At 37.7% G+C, this 19,273-nt stretch overlaps 3 protein-coding genes across 5 annotated transcripts; 2 read left to right on the forward strand and 1 right to left on the reverse strand.

Annotated features, from left to right (window-relative positions):
• Positions 1–566: 566 nt before the first annotated feature.
• On the reverse strand, positions 567–5,295 carry tmlhe (trimethyllysine hydroxylase, epsilon). 2 transcript variants are annotated; one of them, XM_055148301.1, is made up of 8 exons: positions 4,998–5,295; positions 3,715–3,949; positions 3,450–3,626; positions 2,804–3,083; positions 2,237–2,356; positions 1,471–1,707; positions 924–1,062; positions 567–845 (listed from the first exon to the last, which is right to left on the reverse strand). In XM_055148301.1, the coding sequence occupies exons 2-8, from the start codon at positions 3,845–3,847 to the stop codon at positions 714–716; spliced, it is 1,218 nt and encodes a 405-aa protein (XP_055004276.1). In that variant the 5' UTR covers positions 3,848–3,949; positions 4,998–5,295; the 3' UTR covers positions 567–713. The 2 variants fall into 2 exon arrangements, with proteins under 2 accessions (XP_055004276.1, XP_055004275.1); XM_055148300.1 differs by having other exon boundaries at positions 3,715–4,618.
• A 38-nt stretch (positions 5,296–5,333) lies between these two features.
• Positions 5,334–11,625, forward strand: mpp1 (MAGUK p55 scaffold protein 1). Of its 2 annotated transcripts, XM_020930217.2 has the most exons (12): positions 5,337–5,688; positions 8,155–8,283; positions 8,360–8,438; positions 8,627–8,712; positions 8,805–8,873; positions 9,697–9,893; positions 9,966–10,069; positions 10,135–10,215; positions 10,315–10,395; positions 10,464–10,669; positions 10,742–10,816; positions 10,889–11,625. In XM_020930217.2, the coding sequence occupies exons 1-12, from the start codon at positions 5,566–5,568 to the stop codon at positions 11,063–11,065; spliced, it is 1,407 nt and encodes a 468-aa protein (XP_020785876.1). In that variant the 5' UTR covers positions 5,337–5,565; the 3' UTR covers positions 11,066–11,625. The 2 variants fall into 2 exon arrangements, with proteins under 2 accessions (XP_055004273.1, XP_020785876.1); XM_055148298.1 differs by having other exon boundaries at positions 5,334–5,688; positions 10,742–11,625.
• A 126-nt stretch (positions 11,626–11,751) lies between these two features.
• Positions 11,752–19,019, forward strand: vamp2 (vesicle-associated membrane protein 2). Its single transcript, XM_055148302.1, has 5 exons — positions 11,752–12,620; positions 14,830–14,935; positions 15,042–15,200; positions 15,421–15,472; positions 15,613–19,019. Coding segments are annotated over exons 1-5 (336 nt in total). The 5' UTR covers positions 11,752–12,618; the 3' UTR covers positions 15,630–19,019.
• Positions 19,020–19,273: the final 254 nt, after the last annotated feature.

Raw genomic sequence — 19,273 nt, forward strand, 5'->3', positions numbered from 1 at the left:
CTGTAATGATTCACATTTGATTAGCATCTTTTCAAAACATTTAAAAAGGAAAAAGAATTTCTACAACTCTTATATAAATACTCATATATAAATATACCATGACCTTTTAAGTACAATTTAATTTAAAATTCATATAAATAGCAAAAATCTAAGCTATATTTGGTACTTTGGTTTAAAGACTTGAAATGACTTGAAGGTCAAAGCAGACGACTTGGACTTGACTTAGACTTATGGGCCAGTGACTCGAGACTAAACTTGGACTTGCCTGTCTTTGACTTGTGACTTGACTTGGACTTGAGACTTGCAAAACAATGACTTGGTCCAGTGTCTGCCTCACAGCAACAGAGGAAAAGGCTGATTTGATGAGTGTGGCCTTTCATTTGGGGACACTGACACAGCCCTGGATTTTTTTTTTTTTTTTACCCATGGTCGGGTTATTTTTAATGCAGCATTTTTTAGTGTGGATATTTAAGTTGTGCAAACCTTATATAGATTTTGTCATAAAACAACACCAAATATGTAATTATCTTACTGTGCTCATGTAAGGTTAAAATGAAGCAGATCAATTAGTAAAATATACACTTTTATTTTATATAACTGGTTATATTAGTGAGATTGCAAAATCAAAATCAGTTTGTAAAATGTCCATGAATTAAGCAGTGAATTAATTTCCTAAGCAGTCCTGTTGTGTTGCGAGGAGGCACTGGTCAGGTTTAGGTCTGCAGTCCAAATCCCCGCGCTTTGCTGAGCACATCGTCTCTGGTCAGGTAACACCCACACAGCTGCCTCAAACCAGTGAAAGACTCCCTCCCGTGCATTACACGCCAGTTGTCAATAAATATAACCTAAGTGTGAAAATACAGGCATGACTTACACAGATATTACAAAAGACAAAGACATTAAAATACATAAACACGCCGTACAGTTCCTGGGTTGAGTTTGACCCACAGCTCATTCTGCGGTCGCCTCAGTTCAGTGGTCAGGTCTCTGTGTGCGACGTACCAGCTCTGGACCACATTGTGAGGGATGGTGTTTATCACTGATCTGTCATAGTTATTGTACCTGACAGAAAGAAACACAAACAATGGGTTTCAGTTTTCTGTTATATGCAACATTTTAAGGACAGTTTTCCTATTCAAATAAATAAAATATTTTCTTTTATTGGTAATTATTAAGTAGAGCAAGTAGAACAATTGCAGCCCTACTTAATAATCACTGCTTAGTGTTTGACTATAGACAGCAATTAAATTTTCAATAAGTTCACAAGTCAAACAATTATTTCTATTGTACAAGACTATGCAAACTTTTTCACCCAGATAAAGATTGACGCATGGTGACTGAAGACTTCTAGAGAATGAAATTAATGAAATTCAGAAATTGTTTTGTTCTTTTGATTTAATAATGCCAGCTAGACTGCTAATGGGAACACAATCTGAGAACACAGTCTATACATTATATACATTATTTTACCTGATCATGTACAGCTCTTTGTTCCAAGGGTAGACTTCCAGCAGTGGTCCAATGCCTCTTAGGTAGTTTCTGTGCTCACCAGTATTTTCAACATAATCGTGTTTGATGGGAATTTGTGTGAGAAGTTCAAAATTGTCTGGTGAACGCTCGCGAAGTTTTTCAGCCGCGTTAAAGCCATCCACCAGTAATGTCCGTCCGCCTGTTCCCTGATGTTTCAGACAATGGAAAACCTGAATCCTGCAGCAAACAAATCACAAAAGCATTTACTACTATATGCTCATATTTTATGACAGGACATATTATGTACAATCAATTTTGAGCTTTTAACCATCTCATAACAGTGCTCCCTCATCATTATCTTACTCATATTTTGCATTTTTCATACATGTATGATTGATCATGTGTTTCATGTATTGACCTGCTTTTGAGGTGTGAGGTTTGTGTGCTCAGAAAATTCTGCTTCCACTAAGCCTCTATCCTCACCACTTCTCTGTACTTACTTCAGCCTAAACCCATTCAGTCATGTCATGATTCAAATGGGGTTGTGTATATGGGGTTGTGCTGCAAATGACCGAATAAACTACTACAATTTGTTGTTATAAATTCAGGGTTTAGGTTTCAACAATATCTCATCAAAATTTTCCAGTGTTTAAAAAGAAAAAAAAAGTAACATCCTGACCTTTATATGTTATGGTGTAATGCTAAATAAATGCATACCCTAAAAAGGGTAATCTGTCCTCTATAAACAGTCTCATTATAGTCTTACCCACAAGGTTCCTGTAAGTAGGAGGTATCAGTGTGGCGGTCTAGGGCCAGCTGGCTGTATGCAGTGTCTCCACGGGAAAAGTCAGATGTAAAGCACCACATTCGTCCATAGATGGTCTCTCTACACCGATGAAAAAGAATGAATCAGCTTAAATGGTGCAACAATATGCAGTTGGATTTTGAATCTGGCATTCTGTGAAAAAATCTGCGGCGATATAAAAAAATTAGCTGGATCTGGAATCGGCTCCTTGATATTGGTTAAGTAGATATCCTGGTTTGGCCTTTAATTTAATAAGATATAGTATATGATATAATAAGACTACTTACTGGCTGATTTTGGCCTAGAACATCTCATAATGTTTCAACTTTCATTCATACAAACCTATTCGTCCCTACACTGGAATCGGTTGACATCAGTATTGATATTGGTACATGAAACTGAAAAAGCTGGATGCGCATCCCTATTTGAAATGAATAAAATTTAAACATTTAATCTTAACTATGTCACTTAAAATGACATTTGAGCATCGTGTATGTGAATATTGAGCTTCCACGAGCTTGTACTGACCTGATGAGACTGACCCTCTGTGTAACTGCCTCTGTGGCTTCCACTGTAGCTGGGACATCCTGTACAAATGCAATCCCAAACAGGAGGTAATTCTGTAAGAAGCGCTTCAGTTCAATGTCACAGCTCATGAACTTGTCCCATTTGGCGGGAGACACGTTGGCTTTGTTGTATGTGTCAGAGTCCCACAGCACACGGGGCTGCACAGTGCTTATTCTCTTTCCTTCATAGCTGTTCTCAGAGAGCCAGCTCAGGTCGTACATCGTCACATGATCATCTGGCCCTAAAAATAATCTATTTTATATTGCAGTAGTTCAAGTGAAAGTGCATGTTTTGCAGTTGCTTTTGTAATTATTATACAGAAAATGGAAGACTCATGGATGACTGATGGATGATCGCAATGTTCAATAATTATTACCTTCTTCTTAACAAAAAGAAGATTAACAATGAAAATAAAATAAAAAACATACATGTAAGACTATACAGTTAAAAACAAATACTTTCTTAAGAAAATGAGCAATTATGCACATACTTCGTATTTCCCAAAATAATCTAGGCTTAAAGCAAGGTTATAATCATTTAATCAAATTTCAATAAATAAATAAATAAATAAAGATATGTTGGATACAGGTCTGGTGAATTTACATACATTTAAGAAGCAGATGGCCATCCTCCACTTTGGTACTAACGGGGCGAATACTGAGGTCAATACTTGCTGAGTCAAGGCTCCTCTGGTTTGTTTTTGCATTGAACGAGGACTCTGAGCGACAGTGATCCCGCAGCCACACGAAGTTAAAATGCATACTGGTTCCATTGTAATGCAGTTCTAGTGTGTGATGCAAAGTAAGGAAAATAACAGAATCAGTGTGCTATGCAATTAATAAATGTAGTCCTTTTATGAATGGAGCACTCACCTAAACAGTGGTCCAGCAGGTTAACAGTGGCAGCGTGAGTCTTGTAAGCTCGTGGCACGTGTGTTTTGATGCTTTTGAGCAGCTGAGCTTTTTTTGACGCAACACGTAGACTCTTCTGAATTGAGCTGTACATTGCCTCAGTCAAATCAAATCTTCAAAACTTAAACTTTCTTCAACCTTTTAATCCAAGCTACTCCTAATCAAGGTGCGAGTCAAAGAGAAGGCTCCAAAGTCTCTAAAGTACACATAACACTATAATACACCAGCCCATAAATAATTAAACACGAGGGGGACTCATGGAAGTACATGGGAGGACCATTCAGGAGGAGCGCAAAAGGCTGTGAAACGCATGCGCGGTTCAGCCCCGGATGTGAACATAAATCTAGCAGGAGTAATTTTAATAAATCCATGGGGTATGCTTACCTTAGAAGAACCCTTAATTTATGAATCAATAAACAATTTTGACATTTTATAATTAACTTTTGTTAATCTAGTCTTACTTCTTTCTTCCATATCTCAGGATGTGTAAGGGACATAAACAATTCTTTGCCTGCCTGAGTTTTTGCCCTTGTTTCCATTTTTATTATTTTAGCATTGTGAATTCTGAATCTATGTTCTTTAATCAAGCATTCATTAAGCAAAATTTTAATGTAGGCTATAGGTCAAGCATGTGCTGTTAGCTCTATTGCTACGTTTGAGTAAAGCTTAATGTTTAGACCTATACACGTTATTCATGTTTGCCTATGCCAATGCATTTATTTATTGTACTTGTTTAGGCCTAATGATCTATTATCAATGGTATAAAATTATTGGTGATGTGAAAACAGGACCTTATCACCTGATATGAAGGAACACTTGAGGCATAACGTGATGAAGAAAACAAAGGCTTGCACACTGGCTCCCTCTGGAGATGCACAAGAAAAACGCCATTTTCATGTAGGAAAAGTAATACAGCCAGTCAATGGGGAAAAAATATGTGAAGCTTCAGTAGATTATCAGGCTATTGGCAATATTTTTGCAGGTTTTTGAAAGAGCCTATCTACACGTCCACTTACGCAGGTTAGGCCAATTAGTCATGCACAGGGCTAAGAGTACAGTAACAACTTGTGTCACTGTTAAATATAATAAACAAACAGGCTTCTTGTTATTGTGTGTAACCTGGTGGATAAAGTGAAACATCTTGGATATAAACTGAATATATCTGGTATTGCGTTTATAATCTTCCGCTATGCTCATACTTATCTCATATTTATCTCATATTTATCTCATATTTATCTCTTTACCGTAGCGTCGTGTTCTTTTAACTTCTGGAGTGTCTTTCCGTCACTTCAGACGCTGCGGAGCGATTCGTTCACGTAATTTCAAAATAAAATGAAAGGCTAAATATTTTTTTTTATGAATTAGCCTAAACAAAAAAATAAATATTTTCAGTAAATCCAGATCACACAGAAACTACACAAAATTTCCTAGTATAAACAATCTATTTTATTTATGCTATTTGCTCTCTTGATTTGATGGAAAATATCAATCCTTGTTACGTTTCTGCTTAGCATCCTGCAATTTCCTATGGTACAGTGAACGGCTCATCAGCCCGCCCCTTCAGTGCAGCGACAGGCCCGTGAGCAGGCCGTGTTTACTTGCTTTGTCAGCGGGGTCTGCTTGAGAAATACCCCGTGCACCTCAGCTGCTTTTGATCCGAACCTTGGACCTTTATCTGAGACTGCGTTATCACATCATCAGGAATCTTTATCAGCTCCTTTTCTCTCTCTAGCAGCATTTTCAGACTAGCCTCCTGTGGACTTTGAGCAGGGGCACGTAGGTCTCACAGCGTGCTTTATCTACGGGGGGAAAATGACGTTAAAGTCTAACAAAAACGAACCCACTGCCATTCTGGAGCCGGTCAGCAGTGTCCGGACGGCCCTCTCCGACTTGTACCTGGAGCAGCTACTTCAAAACAAACCAAAGTCTGACAAGGTAAAAAGCGTTTTGTTCCTATTTTACTCCCCCTATATACACTGGTATAGACTAATCTACATCTTTGCTTCCGGGTAAAGGACATATGACTTATGTTTACTGCAAAACAACCTCTAAGAATAGATGAAGTACGTATTGGAAGTCATAAAGCTACACCTTATTGTATTAATAATAACCTTTTAGGCTAAGTATGCAGGATTGTTGATCAACTCGTCAGCTGACTGCAATCCCTGACCACACTAGTCAGCATATTACAAATCAGACACTGAATAAGCAGAATCACTTCTGCATTTGAACAGGGATTTGGGGAAATGGGTGGGAGAAGACACTCGTTTTTAGATGTTAATGTATGATAATGTAACAACTATTTTTAAAATCCTAAATCTGTAACCTTTCAAAAAGATCCTGACTCCTGGAGGCTCTCTGTTGGAACACTGTCTCATGTCAGCTGGGGGCTGGAAACTTGTTTACTCAATGTCAGCTAGGATCTGTGTAACACGATGACCAACAGGGAATGAAAACATGTTATGATGGTCCCTGAACCACATTGAAACTTGACACTTGGTAGCTCTGTGAAATCTCTCTATTATTTATTGTTTAAAACAGTCATAGCTACAATCGAAAAGTTTGCAATGACTAAAGCATGAGGGAGGAAACTCTTCTCCTGACATCAGCATTTTGCACGTTCATAGCCTTGAGCAAAAACGTTGACCTCTTGAAAACTGCTGCTTTCAGAAGATAAGGTTATAGTATACAATTTGAAACCTGTAATACACATGAGCTTTAATGCACTCCTGTAGTATTGAGTTATTACATTTGACAAATACACAAGTGCAATAACATCGATGGTTTGGAACAGTATGTAAGCAAGCCCGGGCTAGTAACAGCCTTTAAGGGGATTCAAAGCTATTTGTTATTGCCAACATCTTGGCGCTTGCTTAATCATAATGGTATGTAACATTATAATGCACTGCATATACTATTATACACTGCATTCTAAATTACTTCTTCTTTCCTTCTTGAGAGCCACACTAATAAAGGCAGCATAATGGTCTACTCCTCTTGTGTTTCCTTAAAATCAGTTAACATTTGTCATTAAACAAGAATATTGACAATGTAGCTTGCAAGTTTAGAATTCTGTTGGCCCAGTGCATTTGAACTATGCTGTTTGTGGGTCCATAGTTTATGTGGAGGATACAGGAGTTTGTTTTTGTTCCCAGTGGTGTAAGACATTTTCAACAAAAGGAAATTGAGTCTTTCCTGGATTTGTTGTACTTTTTCAGTTGAAGCTGTTTTGTTCTGATACACCCCACATATCCACAGCTGGCCTTTATGTTCAAAGGGTTTCCTGTCTGCTACTGATTGAGATGTACATGCAATAATGTCACACACCAAATGCACCAAAAAAACTAACCAAACATTTATCTAGTTTGAGCAAAATATCAATGCAAGACTCTATGACTATGGAGGATGCTACACGCCCTTAAACAGATTATAGATGTACTTTGCTTGCTCTCACTCCCAAAGGACCCATAACATTTAGCTCCCTTTAAATCATTGGTATATTAGTTTGCAGGTTTCACATTAGATTTATGTTGAGATGTTGCTGAATCTGATGAATAATTAATGTGCCAAAAGCATACAGTGTATTTACAAATGAAGTATTTAGTGGTTTACTGTAGTATTTTACAGCTAGTATAATCAGTTCTGTTGAGATAAATTTGTATTTCAAATGCAATTACTTCAACATAGTATATTGATATTGATGAAGGATATTCTTAATATGTTAGGACTGTACCATTTAGAGATAATACAAAGGTAAATATATTTCCAACAGTGCACATACTTATTTAGACATCATTAAAGGGATTTTTATTTGGGTGCAATGGCTTATTTGTATGCAACAGTCAATTAAAGAGAGTCATCCTTTCTCCATTGCTTTGTGGCACTAGTGGTATGACCACATTAACCTGGTGGACCAGAACAATAAATGTGCTTAATCAGGCTTCTCCTGACTGGACTAATGATTAACTTCTAACATATGTCAAACCTTAACCATAGATAGTGCCCTTAGAGCAACAATGTGGATAGAAACAGTTGCTATGGGAAACCTGCATCATCTAATTGACCTGTGAAAATTACTCAATGTGTATCAGCCTGTCACAGTTGTAGTACAATGTAGAAAATAGTACGGTTAACTACTTTATACCTCTGAAGCAACCATAAAGCAGGATAATCCTTGTGAACTTTTTTCAGTTACTTATTCAACCTTCAACAGCTCAAATCTTATCATGCAACAAATAAATAACACAAACACCCACTGGAACCAAACTGTGCACACTATACATATTGAATAATAAATATAAATCTATTATTAACTGAACAATAATTCAGTATAGTAAGTATCATGTCAGGCCTAAATGTATATAGTAATAATAACATGTTTTTGTTTTTGTGTTTAAAAAGGCTGATATACAAGTGGATGAAAACAAAGGAGCAGAAGTTTTTACAAACGGCAGCACTGGACATCTGAACGGGAAAGAGATGACTAAAATGAGAGAAGTAGTGTTGGAGAAGAATCCCTCAGAGCCCCTGGTTTGTTTTGTATTTACTATGAAGAGCATGCAGTATTTTTGGGAGTCTCTTTTCACTGTGGCGCATGCATTTACAGGGAGTCACACTGAAACTGAATGACAAACAGAGGTGTACAGTGGCCAGAATATTACACGGAGGCATGATCCACAGACAAGGTAAATCTAGGATAATATGAAATATTTTGACTATATTTTGCATTTTATCAGTTCAAAATATTTACTTAAATAACTACCTAATAATAAAGTACATATTATTTATACATTCATATTATACATAATACATTTAATTAAATATTATTTATTTAAGTATTCATTAATACAATATAGTATATCTCCTTTCTCAGGGTCTTTGCATGAAGGTGATGAGATAGCTGAAATCAATGGGAAAAGTGTGGCAAACCATTCTGTAGATTATCTACAAAAAGTCCTGGTAAAATCAGTTGAAAAATCTTTAAACAATGTTTCTGATTGGTTTCCATATTTTGAAATTTGATAGAAAATGTGTATGTTACAACTGTTTAGAGAGAAACAAGTGGAGCAGTCACCTTGAAGATTATTTCCAACCAGCAGAGTCGATCTCGGATCTGTGAGGTAAAACTTCAGATAAACAGTATTTACTTTTTTGAGTACTTTTCAGTACTTTTGTTTGTTTTTTGATATTTCGTACTTGTGAGAATTGACTTACAGTATTAACATAAATGGATTTCGCTTAATTATTACTGTAACATTTATTTTTGTTAGGTGCATCCTCTGTTAGCCAATGAGCATTCAGGTGACTATGAAATCGTACTCAAGTGTAGGTTTGAAACACTTTGTAGAGTGTTTAACTCTGCCATCAGTTGGCCACAAACACATTTTAACTGTTTATTTTACACAAAAGTCTTTCTTTTTTAATGTGCGTACTGAGAGATAATTCAAAGAATTGATTGAATAATTCATGTGTGTTGTGAAATTCAGAACTATCTTTTTTGCGGTCGCTGATGGCAGGGTACAGTTTTTTAACTGTTAAGATAAAAAAGGAAGGCTCTTATACTGTAGTTATAAAAACACATTTTGGTTTCCCATATTACCCTAGTGAATACATTAACTAGTTCATGTCAGCATACTAACATCACCAGGGTGATCTGAGATAACCTCGAAAACAAACCATTGTGATAATTTACTTAAGGGGAAACACAATGATCTGGTGTCAACTGTCAAAACGAAGACATACTAGTACAACTAAACTTAAAACTACACTAAAATAAAAATAATAACAATAATAATAATATAAAAATACTACTGTACTGTATAAAGTACCATATCTTCCTCTTAAGTTAAATTACCCGGTTAACTTGCAGTTTTTGTCACAGTGCAAGTTTGTGAAACATTTGTCAGTGAAATAGAAATATCTAATGCCAGAACTTCTCTGTAGACTTACATGAGGGCTCAGTTCGACTATGACCCCTCCAAGGATGACCTCATCCCTTGTAAAGAGGCGGGGCTAAAGTTTAGGACCGGTGACGTCATTCACATCATCAACAAGCAGGACCCAAACTGGTGGCAGGGCAGAGTGGAGAGCAGTGCTGCTGACTTTGCTGGCCTTATACCTTCTCCAGAGCTACAAGAATGGTAAAGAACATATTGCACAGGCTTAGTGAATATCACTATAGGTTCAGAAATTATAATGTGAGTTTGCTACAGGAGGGAAGCAAGCAAAAGTAAAGCCAAAGAAGGAACACCAACATGCAGCCCATTTGGGAAGAAAAAGAAATGCAAAGACAAGTATCTGGCTAAACACAGCTCTGGTGAGTGTTAGTAAAAAAATGTATTCAACAATTGCATGATTATTCAATATCTTTTTTTTTTTTAGTTTTTGACCAATTAGATGTGATTTCATATGAAGAGGTTGTGCGACTTCCAGCTTTCAATAGAAAAACATTAGTGCTGATTGGTAAGCAGTAGTTTTAATCTAAAGTAAACTGAACCAAATATGAACCTGAATCATAAATTACACCAAGATTTAAATATGTGTATCTTGTTCTTTATGTAGGTGCACCAGGAGTTGGAAGACGTAATATCAAAAATGCATTACTGACCAAGTACCCTGAAAAATTTTCCTACCCTGCCCCACGTGAGTGCATCTATAGCTTTTGTTTTAGTTTTTCTCAGATCTGGAATGCTGGATTTCTTCCACTTTAGATACAACAAGACCCCAGAGGATGGATGAGGAGAATGGAAAGGAATACTTCTTCATCCCAACCGAGAGAGAAATGACCAAATGCATTACTGGAAATGAGTTCCTTGAATATGGAAGCTTCCAAGGAAATATGTTTGGCACAAAATTTGAAACCATCTATAAGATCCATGAGCAAGGGAAAATTGCAGTGCTTGATATTGAACCACAGGTTGGTACCTGACTACATTGTTCCAATACTATATTTATACTGTACTCATAATTATGATTTATTATACACCAGACCTTGAAGATAGTGCGGACAGCAGACTTTGCACCTCTAGTGGTCTTCATCGCTCCCACCACTACCGCTGCCCAGGTATTTTGTTCAAATTATAATTTCAAATCTTTGCAATTATCCAAATATACTCATGTTAATATTGTCTCCAAGGCGGAATCAGTGCAGTTGATCCAGAAGGAGTCAGATGCCCTTTTGTCCACATATAGACACTTTTTTGATGTGATTTTGGTCAACAATGATGTAGATGAAACTGTGAAAGGTGTGGAGGAGGCTATAGAAAGTGCATGCTCCACCCCTCAGTGGGTCCCAGTGTCCTGGGTGTACTGATGGTGTCCAACAAGTCAAATGCCTTTTAGTGGTGTAAACACAATATAAAAACTAAATATCTCAGTTAGTAATTCCCCAAGTGTGGGCACAGTCACTTTGAGTAAGCCTGATTTTTATTGGGAAACTTTGCACAAAGTATCCAATGTATGTGGTATCTGAAGAAAGCAATATGTTGAATCTTTGTTTTGTGAAAATAAAAGCTTTATCAGGGAATGCTATGTAGGGTGTTTACAGACATCCTTTGAAAAATTTTATTGCAATGTAGGAAAATAGAAAACAGAATCATCTCCCTTAGGACTTGCTTGAGGCTTCATACTTCATTCTGTGCATCATTCAAGTACATTTTTTCTTTTTGTTTTGTTTTGTTTTTTGTGCCATGAAGTTTCAAAACTGTATGCTCATGTATGTACCCAGTGAAAGATTATGTATCATTTTCACAAATGCTTTCAGTCACTGACCAGTAACCACAGCTCATTGTCAAAATGGTATACCTCATGGGATACTGTAAGCGCACTTTGGAAAAAACTAAATAAAGTTCAGTTTATGTTCAGCGATCTATATATGTGCTTGGATTTTCCTAGTTTTATTTTAGTATATTAGAGACAGTCTGGGCGTGTTGGTTACCCCTTGGTATATAAACTACAACATGAAGGCTATTTGTGTTCCTTTATTCCCCTTAAATGCAGTAATAAAAAAGTATATTTCTTAAACATGCTTCAAAGGTTTACATGGACTAGAATCTGATTATACTGTAAATAATTTAAAATGATTATTAAAGTTGTGGATAGCTTAATGATTGGTCCATAACCGAGGAGGAGCACACTGGAAATAAAATAAGATACAAAATAAGATAATCAGTTAGCCACATAGCCAAGCCAATGTGATAACAGTATGATAGTATGGCTCAAAATGCAAGAAATTTTAGGTAAACCTAATCTTTATTCACATTTATTGTTTAATTCAATATTTAATTGGACTTTCGCCACACCCCCTTTCTACGAACGCCATTTTGTTGACATGCAGACTGGCTATCAAAATAGGCATCTCGGGATGCTGTGTAAAGTCAACACTGGCTTTGACACTTTCAGAAAATGATCAAAATATTCCCTGTGCCCCCAACAAGCACTGTCATACCAGTGTGGCTGCTCTGGACAGCATACAGACATATTTGCAATGTCTTCGACCACCCATTTCAACATGAAACTCGCCGCGATTGACGTCACCGAGCCATCTTTGTCCAGCTAATCCAGGCGCTGTTTATTACACCTTCATTACTGTAGGAACAGCCACAGCGCCAGGCTCTTATTATAGCCTGCAGGTGCCACATCCAAGTAGAAATAGGAAGAAAGGGGCTTTTGAAGCGACGCTTCATATCTCTGTGGTGAACGGTGCTCCTCCTTGATTCAGTGAACGCGACAATAACCAGCGGAAGAGTGCCAGAGGGTAGAGAGGAGCGCACAAGGCAATCCACATCCATCTGCCAGGCACTTGGGACGCGCTAACGTTTCCAGTCCGGATTTCACCACAGCTCTTCACCCACTCCAACCAAGAACATGTAAGTACAGACGACGACGAAGGGTTATTTTTATCGTTTGTATTTGATCTTTGTCTTATGAGAAATCTACAATGGGCTCACAAAATGTTCCGCTATGTAGCTAGTGTCTACGGAGCTTGAATGGGTTCTTGGTTTTCCTTGCACTGCCCCCATGTTAGTCTATGGCCATAGTACATCACGACTATGAATTGCATTTCTGATCTAAATGTTACAATGTTGTGACTGCCCTGCAGGTGTTATAAGGACAATTTAGAGACATAAAATCTGCTTACTAAACACATAACATTATCTGTACAGTTACACGTCCGTCGCCTGTCCCTCATTTGGTCTTTTTTAGCGTAGCCAGGCGCACGCAGTTTTCCAGTTTCGACTGGTTTGAAATGGCTCGGTCTGTACGTTCACAATGTGTGGTTTACGTCGTTCAAGATAAGGCAGCCCTTTTCAATGTATTTTTAATATCACACATCCAATGTCCTTGGTTATTTTTGTGTTAGCAACCCGCAGGTGAAGATTACGCCAATTCAGCAAGGGCATTTTATCAAACCTTTGGTAGTCTATCATCAAAAACCACGGTTGTAGATTGAAATGGCCTTTTCACAATACAAAGCTTGTACATGTATTAAAAAACGTTTCATTATATTATTTTACACGGGAATGTTATTAGCCATGGATGAGGCTGGGGCCTAGCTAAGGCGATATGTCAGCCTACTGCGGGGGGTTGGGATAGCCTAGCCTCCTACTGTATGTCGTCGATTCATGGTCCGAGGGCGGACATCTGTAAAGCCAACAACATGCACTTTGTTCAGTCAGGATTGTCTCTATTTGGACAAATGTCGATCAGTTTGTATTTGCACATGTTGTTGGCATGATGAGAAGATGGGATGGGGAAAATGGCCGTGGTAAGCGCGTAGCCCATGTCACATCGTGCGTAGCAGACACTAGGCAAAGATGATAGCAAACAACACACAAATACCATAGACTTTAATCCCGCATTAGTTATGTTTTCAAGTCTTATTTGTTGGCGTAAACTCTGAATAATAGGTTTTAAGCATCAGCTGCGTGCCCACATGACTCCATACTGAATCTCCCCACCCACGGTGTGGTTGTTCCTTATAGGCCCGTTGTGCTACTTCTCAAACACGATTTGATGTATGTAGTTGTCTTCAATACAGACTCTATAATATATAAAGGGTTTATAAAGTAAATAATCGGAGCTATGGCGCTGTGGTCAGGTGCAGTCTGGGACAGAACAGGCATGAGGAGCTGTCCAGTGCTGAAATGTCGCTCTCCAGTGCTGAGCTTGGTACATGCAGCCTGCCTACCTTTAGCAATGGTCACAATCAAAAATACTTCTTGGGTATAATCCGACTGGAACACAGCTTCTATTATGTCAGTGACTTATTAAATAGGTCAATTAATTACCCTGTAAGCACATGCAGCAGATCTTCAACCATTTAAATATTACAATTGTACATTATTATTACTCCAGCAATATTCAACAATAATCCTAAAGTGAACCCCATTCTCTGAGGAAAGCACTATGTTTACACATAGGTTGTGTGCTGTATATTATGACTATACTATATATATCCTATTTGGAAACAGAACAAATAGATCAACACCATCCGGCCCACTATGACAAACAGATTTGTTGTTAGAGGATTAGGAAAGAGTAAAAAGGTGATCTTGTTACTGAGTTTTTACTTAAGCTTGAGGAGTAACACAAATTACATAAACCACATTCACAACTGAGAAATACAGTGTTGTGATACTTAATGGGAGATTTGTTTTTAATCTATTACCTCTAACCTAATAAAACCTAAATATTAGATCAGGATGTTTGCAGTAAAAATCTTTAATCTAGCTTGTATAGCTTGTATAAGCTAGATTGTATAGCTTTTTTCTTTGTAAATGACATGCTCAGTTAAACAGATTGTCCGTCTCAAAGGATGCTGCCAGTGCTGTGTGCAAAGACAGGAAAGTGAAGAGAAAACCATTCAACAAGACATGACAGACGACAAGCTGCATGTCCTCACAGCAAGTCTGAGGATCTATGGTGTCAAAACACATCAAGAATTAGTAACAACTACATAACATTAAAAAAAGATGTTTGAATGTAGAGAAAGGACATCTAGTACAAATGATTGCTTGATGTCGGCATATGAGTATTTCACATATCAGGAACAGTGAATAAATGTATGGTCCTCAGGTCTGCCCCAGCTTCAGGTGCCCCTGCCCCAGAGGGAGGGAATCAGCCCCCTCCAAACCTCACCAGCAACCGCCGTCTGCAGCAGACACAGGCGCAGGTGGATGAGGTAAGTGCTGTCGTCCATGTTAACACCACTTAATGTGCATTGGTAGTATTAAAGACAGCAGTATTCTCAAAGTTGATTGTGATAAAGTGAGCCTATTTGTGTCCAGGTGGTGGATATCATGCGTGTAAACGTGGACAAGGTTCTGGAGCGTGATTCTAAGCTGTCAGAACTAGACGACCGGGCTGATGCGCTGCAGGCCGGAGCCTCCCAGTTTGAGACCAGTGCTGCTAAACTCAAGAATAAATACTGGTGGAAAAATGCTAAGGTAAGTACGGACCTGTAAACATGTAGCAGATATGAGTGAATAGTGATATAATAAATTTTTCTTTATTCTGACAGTTACATGCAATTTTAATACTTCATGTTCTAGTGATGGCTCTCACTTTATTTTATTCTTACATTTTCAGCAATGCTGAAAGAAGATGTCTGTAAATAAGTGTATAGATCTTATTCATTCTAAAGAGATTTTTGTATTGTTCTTACAGATGATGATTATCCTGGGTGTGATATGTGTGATTGTCCTCATCGTCATTATTGGTAAGATTTAAGAGTTTTATACTTGGGAGGTAGAAGACACAGCCTCTATTATCTCAGAATGTGTGCTTTGGACTACTGAACTCAAGACTTAAGAGCTCATATGATTTCTTCACTTCTCATCTGTTTTTATCTTTTCACAGTGTATTTCAGCACCTAAGAAGGGACACTCCTACCCCAGTCTAATCCAACGTCCTTGCTACAGAAAACCCTCAAATTGATGACAAAAAGATCACTGATAGTAGAGCTCTGATTCTCTCCCTTCTATAGTCTCAGTATATTTCCACCCCACACCCCTCAGGGCCCCATGGCTCCCCCACGCCCATCACCTCGCTCTGGCCCCTGCCCACACCTGTCACTGTGGCCCTGTCTCTGGGTCCTCTCGGCTTTTCCAGCTGGCCATACCAACTGAGAACCAAACACTTGTGACAGCGGGAAAGGAAACAATTGGCTAGAATTGTTACATACCTGATATTATGTAGTTCTTTGTAGACTTTGATTCTAATATACTGTTTTTGTAGGTGAGTGTGCGGTGTGTGTGCATTTTGTAAGTTTGATTTTTTTGTATTCATTTTATGTATGCTTCAGCATTAACTACTGCCTATTATTCAAAGTGTGTAACTTGCATGTTCCCATCATCTGTCCTTTCCTGGCTTACTTGGTTTTCAATGTTGTTGCATATTTTATCTCTGGAGACAGTCACTAACACTGATTTCTATGGAGAATCCGCTCTCTTGGATGATCTTGAATACTGCATGCATCTTTACATGCATCTCTAGTTGTGACAAGTCACAGTCCCTTAAGTCTGATTCAGGTATACTTTTACTGTTGCTCCCCAGTAGTCCTCTTAGCATGCTTGAACACCTCAGTAACTTTAAATGATTTTGAAACTGCCATAGTACAGTCGGACCAATGTCTGTAGATGTTTCTTTTGTTGAAATGTTTCGTAGTGTCTTATTTCGAGAACATTCCTTCATTGCAGTTTAGTGCAAATGCTCTTACTGTAGCACATGTAATTGTAAGTATCTTATGTGTCGAAAAAAGTTAGTCATAACCACATAGTGAGACTAAAATATCTATAAATAGGTCTAAGTTAGAATAGGGGGTTTCAGTCCAAAATAGGTTTATTTTCTCAACATAAGCGCGTACTGTGGTAATGTCAATGTGGACCTTGGCTTGAAATTCCTAAAGGGTATTGTGATAGATATTTTTTCACAAGCCTTGATAGACTCAAAAGCCTTAGTATCCAGTTACTACAATACTTAATATGGTCAAACTCTTGCACCACTCTGTGATGGGTGGTAGCTGACTCCAGGCGAGGAAATCTCAAATGCACAAACTACCTTGTTTTTGATGGCGCTCTCTGGCTGGTCATTCCATAAGAGCACAGATACAAACTAATCAGCCTTATTTGCAAAACCAGGAATAACTTTAGACAATATAGCGCTGGCTGGGGTTTAAGTTAAACTCAGTTCACCTTAATGAGTAGCATTCTCTCTCACCTTCTAGTTAAGGCCTTTTTTCTTTTTTAAACAATAGAATATATATTTTATGATAGTATATTTTTGTGTCAAACAGGCAGGTAAAAAAGAAAATTGCAGTTCTTTTCTACCGGCCTGTGTCGTTTTATATAATATCGCTGTAAGCGTTGTACACTGCCAAGCATTAAGGGAGAGGCTTTCGTTTGTTTCATAGGTGCCCTAAACAACTGATAGTAATTATGACAAGCTAACGTAGCCTTTTAACTCCCCACCAGCTCCACAGACCAGCCCACTCCCCTTGTGCACTGATCTAGACTCTTAGGTGTGCTTGTGTGTGTGTTAGAATAGCCCTGTCACAGGGAATATCCCTAGTTGATCCCACCAGATTAGACTGCTTAAATCTTTCGAGTGAAGGCCTCCTGGTTGTTTCCTTTGACCAATGCGAGCAGAGGGAGAGGTGTTTCAGTTCTTACCTTTATAACTACTTCTCCACTTCCCCACATCCAGACTAAAAAGATTACCAAAGACCAGATACTTTGCTTATGCTGCCAATTGCCATCAAAAACAAGCGAGGAAGAAAGTACAGGTTGTCCAAATGACCCTAAATAGATTAACCCTTGTATCTTTGAGGACCTTACACCATATGTGAGTGTGCCATTTGAATATATGCAATTTAACCAAATCATTGTGAAGAGCATGCTTTGACAACCCAAAATAATGCTCTCATAACCCGATGTGAAGCAACCCAGGTCTGAAGATTGTCTTTTTCGACACATTAATAGCACAACTCTTTATTTCTCTGTCTTCATAGTGCTGCCAAGTTTAACTAGATAAATGCTTCAAAAGCCGCATTGTTTGGTGTTGTAATATGGGGGTGTTTTGGGGGTAGGGGGTCCTATATCCTCAGATTAAGATAAAAAAAAAAAAGTATTTATCAAACTATATGTAAAAATTAATAAATGTAAATTGGGATTTATTGCAATACAAAATCATGACAGGGTTACCTGTTTAGCCATCCTTGCTAACGATGCACTGAAGTGACACAACACTATTGATTGGGGTAGGACTTCTACGATTTTCCCATAATTCCACTTGTCCTGTGAGTGCTCAGCCAACAATGGTGAAACTGAAAATGAGTGCTCTTCTTTTGTTTTTCGGTTCAGTTGCTTTCTTGTCTGTATGGAAAAGTGTGCATATGTTTAACCGTGGCACATTTTGTTGTTGGGTTTTGTTGTTGTTTTGATGGAATGGAATGAACGTGGAAGGAGAATATTGTCTTGTCAACCTTGAGAAATGTTCAGGGATCTCAACTTGGCTGTGTTCAAACCATTTGGCGGTTTCTAATTCAACTACAACGTGTATTTGGATTCAAAAAGCCAGACTATCAGACACTACAATCCTATGTCGCCTCCAAATGATTCGGACACAGTCATTAGGAGGGACCCTACTGAATCTCTGAATGTTTTGTTGGAGGACTAAAGCTACAAATGATTCTACTTGTTTTATTTTGAACCAAATATTTTTATTTTTCATTTTGCATCAATTTTGTAATAACTCCAGATGTCACTGAGATGTTTGTGTGTACGCACTGACAGTAAAAAAGAACGGAAGTCGATGGGAAAAAAGTATTTTTAACCTAATTTTGAAGAAAGCGTACTAATCTTATGGTTTACAACAGAAAGTTGTTTGTATCTTACGAGATTTTTTTTGTTTGTTTGTTTAAAGTGTTTATTTTTGAGGAGAAATTTTGATTCTTTTGTGGGATAGAATTTTATTTTTTTGTTTAGAAAAAATAATATTGCCTCTGATTGTCTGGCCTTTTGGAGGGACAAGGCTGGACCCTCATGGGCAATGTACACATAGTATTTCTGATTTCTTGATTTATTTATTGATAGATTTATTGTGTTGTCGTCCATTTTGGGATTAGAATCTACACAAGGTTGACTCTATTAAAGTAGGGGAAGTTGAATGAAAAACTGAAGTACATAAAATAATTGTAGTGTAAAAATCTATCAATGTCTTATTATATTGATGAACATCATGAAATATATGTATATTGGAAAACGGTATCCATGATGATGTGTAGTTTGTGTGTGCTTTCTGTGATCTGTGAGTGTGCATTTGTGGGACCTGCTATGACATGTATGAAAAAGTATAAATTTATTAACAGTACCAGTATTTGTTTCATCAATTAAAATGAGAAACTTTTACAAGCTAGCACGTGTTTAAGAAGAAAAAATATGTCTTAAAATGTAGATTACAGGAAATGAGTCACTTGAGCATAGTCTAGGTTAAAGTCCCTAAGGATAACCTGAAACAGTCC

This window comes from Boleophthalmus pectinirostris, unplaced genomic scaffold (genome assembly GCF_026225935.1).
Source record: "Boleophthalmus pectinirostris isolate CB_2022bp ecotype Guang Dong unplaced genomic scaffold, ASM2622593v1 HiC_scaffold_12, whole genome shotgun sequence".
Classification (NCBI taxonomy): domain Eukaryota; kingdom Metazoa; phylum Chordata; class Actinopteri; order Gobiiformes; family Gobiidae; genus Boleophthalmus; species Boleophthalmus pectinirostris.